At 49.1% G+C, this 7,852-nt stretch overlaps 1 protein-coding gene across 1 annotated transcript; it reads left to right on the top strand.

The window, feature by feature from the left end:
- Positions 1-200: 200 nt before the first annotated feature.
- Positions 201-1,220, top strand: FTJAE_9623 (n-acetyltransferase NAT2; the record flags this gene model as incomplete). The annotated part of the gene is made up of 3 exons (XM_037356563.1): positions 201-648; positions 746-940; positions 1,084-1,220. The coding sequence occupies 3 exons, from the start codon at positions 201-203 to the stop codon at positions 1,218-1,220; spliced, it is 780 nt and encodes a 259-aa protein (XP_037203263.1).
- Positions 1,221-7,852: the final 6,632 nt, after the last annotated feature.

Below are 7,852 nucleotides of genomic sequence, written 5' to 3'. Positions count from 1 at the left end.
AATCTGGCTGGTTTCCCGCATCTTGTAATTACTTGAATCCAACACATTAAATCCGAAAGCTCCGACCAGTTACGATTAATTATCGCCTCTCGCCCGTTTCGACCGATCACGAAGTTTCTCAGCCACCTTATCTTCGACTGTAAACCTACGACTCAGGAGGACGTTGGGTTTTGTAACTCAAGCGACTTCATTTGGCAATCATGTTAAGGCAACCTGTTCGCGGCGTGCGTGCGCCTTTGCGCGCCTTCAGCCAACTAGCTCAACAGGCAGCCTGGAATGGCGCATGGAGGAGACTCTTTACATCACAGTCGCAAAACAAGACCGCGCGTCAGCTTTTGAGATGGAATACCATCCCTTGGGATAGTATGATGGCCAGACTGAGGAGCGCTCGCTTCGGGATCGGTTCTACAACAACGCCAAGCATGCTCCAAGGCGTACTAAGGCGCGGTTTTCGATGTACCACAAAGCGCAAGACAAACAAGAAGCCGACCGTTGGCGAAGCCGAGGAACCAAAAGGCCTCACCGCCAAACTCAAGAAGCTTACAAAGGAATACGGCTGGGTAACCGTAGGCGTCTACCTCGGGCTGACCGTTCTCGACTTCCCGTTCTGCTTCCTGTTTGTTAGAATGGTCGGTGCTGATAAAATCGGTAAGATATTGCCGCGGCCTCACCTAGATCCGTTAAAGAGGTCATGCGGATCTTTATTCTCAGTGGGTTGCTAACTGATGCCGCTGGCGCATTTTAGGCGAGGTCGAACATCGTGTGATGTCGTCAATCAAGCAGATGATCCCCGATACTGTTCGGGAGGCCTGGCACACCTACTGGCAGTCGTTCAAGAAGGCTGAGGCGAGAGCACTTGGCGATGACGATATCAGTGACAAGATGGAGATGGCCACATGGGGTGTCGAGAAGGCTGAGGAACGCAATCGTACCGATGCTAGTGAGTACTATCATTAGATTTTGCCCCTGGGCGCATGCATTAGATGCTTCCCATCGCCCCCCTAACAGCTCGTGATGTGGGCAGTAGAGGAAGCTTGCTGAGTTGGTGAGAAAGGCTAACGACTCAATCTGCGACAGGTTTAGCAACTCAGCTGGCGCTGGCGTACGCCATTCACAAGAGCTTTATCTTCATTCGGGTGCCATTAACGGCCGCCCTAACACCTAAGGTCGTCAAGATCCTTCGATCATGGGGCTATAAGATCGGAAAGAAGAAGGCTTAGCTGGTCAAAGATGGCATCATAACGGTTCGAGACTGGAAACTCACAAGCCTCCAAACAACAGAAACGATCCATTTCTGAAACGGTTGGCTTGGAGTGTAAGCCACTTACACGGTATTTGTATATTTGTATAATTAGTGTAGTCAGTCCTTGGTGTTGGCTGGAATTGTTGAAAGATAGACCTGATTGTATAGTACAACTCCTTACCTCTGAAGCACACATCTGGATTTGGGCGTTTGTTTCCCGTGGCTGAATCACACGGGATGAAACATATGGGCCGCAGACAGATCCAGCAAAATCGGCGGCGCCGAGCCAGTGATCAGCCAACAGAATTACTGTAGTCGGGATCGTTTTCAGGAACCGGCTTCGGATGGCCTAAGCCATTGAAACTCTAACGTGAAGGCGTCGTCGAATAGGAGTGACCTGAATGGCACAATGGGAAACAGGTGTGAGGAAGCCCAGACTTTCAATGATGGTCGTAAGAAGCTTGGCGTGCCTTTCGTCCAGAGGAGGATAGTGCGCCGATAGATCTGCAACCGCAACGTTTTGAACAACGCCATGTGCTCCGATGGGGCTTTGTTTGAGATTGCCTCGACAATGGATGCTTGGTGGCGGCTAGAACTCCAGAATGGGCCTCGAAACGCCAAGATGGTCACCACCTCAAGCAGCGAGCGGGGCGTCAATTGTGGACATTAGACAGGAGGAAGGCAAAGGGAAAGGGAAAGAAGGCGACTAGAAGTTCTGGAAGCGCCGTTGGTTGTGGATTTGGCAACCTGTCTCAACCATGTTTGACCCACGGCGTTACGATTCAGGCTCAAGAGTCAGTTTGCTGCTGATTGACTTTGCTTTTGCCCTGGGCCGATGTCATAGCAAAGGCCGAGCGAGTCGCGAAAGGATCCTCATGATTTCGGGGATCTGTAAAAGACTGGAAAGAAACCCGTTCGGAGGAAGTGGAGATCTTCGATGGTGCGAAAGTAAAAAGATCCTATTGTCTCTGAATATCCAGAACTGGAGCTAGTCCCGGGCGCTCATGTTTCCGTTGACTCCATGCATGACAGGTCAACAAGCACAAGAAAGTCAGGGTTCAAAATCAAGGTTCAGGTAACGTCGACCCCCCTGCAGTAATCAATCAAAGAACTGGGGCGGGCTTTAGTGAGCGGGAATAACGGCTGGTCAAGTCGGCGATTGTTTCGAGTGCCTGACTCTTAGCGGTGGGAACTTTACCAGGGTTGGCTTTGTTCCGCGGTTTTCGATAAGGTGGGCTTGATGATATGCATGGAGGAGACTTGTGACTGGGCATTGTCCACCTTGGAGTCTGGAGTTTGGAGAAGAAGAAAAACCTGACATTTACAGGCTCACTCCCTCGAATTCCTGAATTTCCCATAGTACATCACCTTCCATGATAGGCATTACATACCTAGGTACTGAGGTAAGGTAGTAGGCAATCGGCGCCAAACAGCGGCTCCGAGAAGCGGGCCTGATACTGTCTAGTGTGATCCGCTGTTGGCCTTGCAATGTTTAGACGCACGCGAGATGTCATTCACCGTTCTCGTTCTCGTGATTCAAACCTTGATTTGGGTTTTTGGTGTTTTCGCCCCTACTCATTTTCTTCTCGTCTCTCTTTTTCTTTTTCTTAGGTAGTCTAAGCCCTGAAACTCGGGCCGTTGAAGTGCAACCGTTTGCTTATTGTGGTGGCCTAAAACGGCAATCAATTCGCCATGAGTAAGACAAAAATAAGCTGTCTACCGTAGGAGAACAGACAAAATCAAATAAAAATCGAGATGCCCAGCCAGGTACGGATAGATGGCAATCAACTATGCCTGCGATTGCCCGTGCAAGGGATCCTTGCAATGATCAACCCAACGGCTCAAACAAAACGTGGAGCATCCAGTTCACGTACGACGTAGTAAAGGCTTAGCAAGCAAACAGGGAGGCAAGCAATCCAACAAAGCAGGGAGAGCAATTGGTGCTCAACAATAGAGTTTGGCGATGAAGCAGCGGTGGGCACGCCTAGCCCAGTAGTGGACGGTCCGTGGAAATTACATGACAGGGCGAGTGGAACTCAAAAGATAATTAATGAATGAATGGTTGTTTAAGACTGGCAGCCGGTTTATTACAATCACAACGTCAGCAGAAACTGAGAAAAGCGTCTGGCTCAACCATCAGGCGACGATTCGCCATGCCATGTGGGAAAAAGTGGCTCCTATTTTAACGTTAGTATGTCTGTATGGATGTACGGATAGCAAGGAACACGGCCAAGGCTAAGGTCCTACTAGTCGGCTACTGTGACATCGACGGTTGCGAGATGTGATGCGAAATCAAACCGAAGCAGGGGACCAGAGGCTAAAGGTGTTCATCATTAGCCTTTTGATTCGTGACTTTGCCGCTCTACGGACGGAAATCTTATGTAGTTGTCCCGGCGCGTAGCTCGCCAATTCTCTCGTGCTTCAACATGCACCCAGGACCTGGTCTGGTCTGGTTCAGGTGGATAGCCAAAACTCCGGAGCGTCAGGGTTGGCATCGACAATCACATGGATCATGATCCCCCACATGTTTTTCGGGACAAAGAGATCTTATGTAGTTGGAACTGGAGCGGAACAGTCTGTGGACCACTGCGGAAGAGGCCCGGTCCAGCATTCATCCATCTCAACTCAAGTGACGATTGAAACTTTGGAAGTGTGTCCTTGTACCAAACTGCGACTGTAATGACGCTTTTGGTGCTGTTGCATCGCCAATTAACTGGCTACCGGACCGGTGAGAATAAAAGGTTGACTCAATCTAGTCAATGCAAAGGACATGGCAAGTGTTGGTTGTTGTCTCAAGGGTCACAGGGCACACTTATGACGATGTTGAGTCAGGCTGCTGCAACGTCGGAGAGAAATGGAAATGAGACTGGGAATAATAGTGCCACTTAGTGGAGGTGTCACTGATCGTTACATTAGCTTGGTGTCTTGGCGATGATCCATATTAGGCGCCCTGCTGAGAGATTGCAACAACCACGCACACAGTCCCCTCAAACTCTGATATTCTCTCCACGCGCCCAATAACCCGGAACACAGAGTACTGTAGGTCTAGCGGTAGTTAGAGCAATGGAATAGTGGCATTCAGCAAAACTCCCTAAACACGAATAAACTTTGCTGTCCCCAGGCGCTGGAACAACCAATACACGAGATGTGTGTCCAGATGGAGTCATAAGAAAGTCAACCTGTTGGATCCTCAGAATGGTACATACAGTTTGGTCGGAGCTTGAATAGGAGAGCACAAGGTGAATTTTTGCTGCGGGACCTCCGACCATTGATGATGTCTTCATGACTGAGAGTTCATCAAAGCCGGCCTTGAGCCAGCCGGCTGAGCGGAGCCAAATACATGGTATTATGAAGAAAAGTATCATGGCATGGCATGGATCTCTTTTCCAGTCGACGCGGCTCGCTCGCTTTATTGCCTGCTAGACTGTTTAAGGTGATACGGAGTCGTATCACGGCTGACTCAATCATATGGCCGCCAAGGCAGGAAATTCGAATAACCAAATTACCACGAGAGATATAGTTCGGATAGTACGAGACTAGATAAGCAAGCGCCCCCATCGTCAGAGACAAGCGCGTGACAGATGTGCGAAGCAGTGCATACTCAAGAAAGTTAGCAACAGTCGGTGAGACATTTACATAAATCGCCATATGCAACCTCGATGTGTTGTCAAGTACCAAGAAAGGACAACACGAAGGATGGATGGGCAAACATGATCTATGCCGAGGCTGGCGGAGTTTGAGAGTTTTAGAGTTTTAGGCGAAGTTCTCAAAGTTCTAACCCTTGGATAAGGAAGTCTCCGAATCCATGCCCGGGCTGAGTGGAGAAGGACGGAGGTTGTGGAGTGTGAAAAGCGGAAGCAAATGTAAGTGCAGCATACCTAGTATGGACGGGAGTACGGAGTAAGGAGTAAGGAGCTCGCATCTTTTGAATCTGCCTTGCACAAAAGAGCTCTCTTCATCGTCAAAGTGTCTGTCTGTCAAAGTCTGAGCGTGTGCAGATGACAAAGTGCAAAACTTTCTGGTGGGCTAGTGTGCTAGGAGCAGCCAACCTGCATGTTGCAGCCCAACCGTCGTTCAATCATTATGTTAGCGGTTTGTGTTAAGTACGACGTATAAACCCTATTCAGAAAAAAAGAAAAAAGAGAAAAAGACAACCTCTTCAGAGGTGAAAGCGCCGGCCGAGTGACAGGCCCTGTTGCCTGCCGGGATTCCTGCTTTCCTGCTGCCTGCCTGCCTTCCTGCATGCACATGCATGCAATTCTGTTCACGCTGTCTTACAAGTACCTAGAGAACAACAATGGCGTGGGGACTGCTGCATTGCATTCCCGGCACATCGCCGTCGAGCTCCCAAATGCTGTGTCGTAATTGGCACTGCACCAAATCTGGATGGATGTGAACAGTGCGTCTACCGTAGTCAGGCCATCAATGGAAATTGATGTGATGTCATAACGCTAGCAAGGTAGGCAAGGCACTGTACATACAATTAGTCCTGAAGGACAGAGTATGATGACACGACACCAAAAGGGACAATAACCAGAATCAATGGCGTACTTGATGTTGCGAGGAAAGCTTTTCCTTACTGGTCCCACAGAGGCTGAACTCTGGGAACTTCAGGAATGGAATCGACAGGGACGAAAGCCACAGGAATGGGCTATAGCTTAATCTGGGACGAAAGGAGAAGCTTGGTGTTGGTACTAGAAAGAATCCAGAAGCATAGTGGGTATAAGGGTCGTCCTCAGTGACGCCAGGTGGATGGCGCCGTTAACCAAGCGCCGAGGGCTTGGAACAACTTATAGGGCTGTTTGGAGTTGAGTTCAGTATGTATCACATAGAACTCTCTCCTGGGAGTGATGAATAACTAACTACCCGTTTTACATACAGAGTGCGGAGTAGAGTAAGTAGGCATCTATGATATCGAGACAAAAGGGTATCGATCAAGGTTATGGGCTGTGCTTCTGGTACGATGTTCTCACGAGATCAGGCATTTTAGTATTTACACCAGCTCGGGAGCATCCATTCTTCCGCTGGCGAGTGTTTGGAAACTTTACTATCCCATAACCTTCACCGCATTTTTACTTGTATGATGACACAAAGAACGGAATTGTATCCGTAACACCGCACTATTCCGAAGGTTACGGAGCTTAGCCAACACAAATCATCAACACGGGAGTATAACATTCAGGGCCCCCATTTCAAGATTCACCAGCTCCAACTGCACACGAGCGAGCTCCCTGTACCAAAGTCTATCAGGCCCAACAAGGCAACTACTGCTTCACTAGCGTGGCTTTTTCGGTCATGGGCAGGCAGCATGCGTGTACTTGAGGTTTGCCGCGCTTCTGAGACCAAGAGGCATGTACCTTCCTGATCCTTTATACCAATTGAGTAAGCGCTATTGAGCTGCGTATTGAGCACCCCACGGGGGCTTTTCTCTTTCAGGCATCCCCAAATCGGGGACTAACATCATGGAACCCTACCTAGTAAAGGCACAGCAGAGAAAAAAAGGCAAAAAAGCCATATTTCAGTCAGAACACGCAAAGAGACTTTTACAAGTACGGACCGGGGAACCAGTCGGTACTACATACATCCATCCATATCTCGGCGAGACCTTATTACATAGAACTGACTAAGACGTCAGGGCCCACGGATCATGCTGCAGACCATGGCCTCCACTGTACCATCTCCATCATAGACAACCAGAATCAAAAGTTTACCGGCAAACCAGCACATACACAATCACCACCAAACGTTAACGTTGAATGCACATACGGATGCTTACATACAGGATGGACACGACAGGTCATGACAATAGGTCAGACCAAAACAAACTCCACTCCGCCACAACTGACAACTGTCAGTTACATGTCAATCTCGACGTCAACATCAGTCCCAGGGCCAGGTGCCAGGGCATGCTCTGAGCGCTGCGCTGTTGATCCTTCTGTCAGCCCTGCTTTGAATTGGCGTCTCGTAGAGAATGACCTACTAGTGGTTGCATTATCGACATGATACACAACGGGTCCAAGACACAAAAGCCCGTTGTATCGCGCCACTACTGGAATGAATATGTACAGTACATACCCAGATCTGCTTCAGATCTACAGTACAGTACATCGCGCGCTGCGAGTCGAGTTACTAATCGATTAATCAACCAAAATTGACCAGGGTCAGGTTCCCGGGCCACGACTGCTACTCAGGTAGTCCCCAAATTCCTTGCAAGGCCGAGTCACGCCGGAGCTGGTCTCACGAGGGTCTGAAGCCTGAAGTTTGAAGTCTGGAGCCTGTTGATCTCTGGTGCGATTAGATACATGCATACTGTATTTGCAGCCAGGTTCTCGTTACGGCGTAGCCTCCTTTTTTGCCTTCGCTTTTGCTTTGTCTCCTATACTCTCCGTCCTTCCTTGGCTGGGCCGATTTCCTTTCTGGACCCATGGTGCATCATGACACTCCCTCCCTTGTCTACAGTACACCCTAGGCCAAGGGAAGCAAACCTTAAACTAGAAAACCAAAATTGTCAACCATCTGTACACCCAATTCCCTTAGGCTAATAAGTAGGGTAGTCAGTACGGCGTACACTTTGCTTTGGCGGCTTTTTGACTTTTTTTTTTTTTTTTT

The sequence above is a fragment of the Fusarium tjaetaba genome (genome assembly GCF_013396195.1).
Source record: "Fusarium tjaetaba strain NRRL 66243 chromosome Unknown NRRL66243_c0000219, whole genome shotgun sequence".
NCBI classification, from domain to species: Eukaryota; Fungi; Ascomycota; class Sordariomycetes; order Hypocreales; family Nectriaceae; genus Fusarium; species Fusarium tjaetaba.
This window is presented reverse-complemented; position numbering and strand designations above follow the sequence as displayed.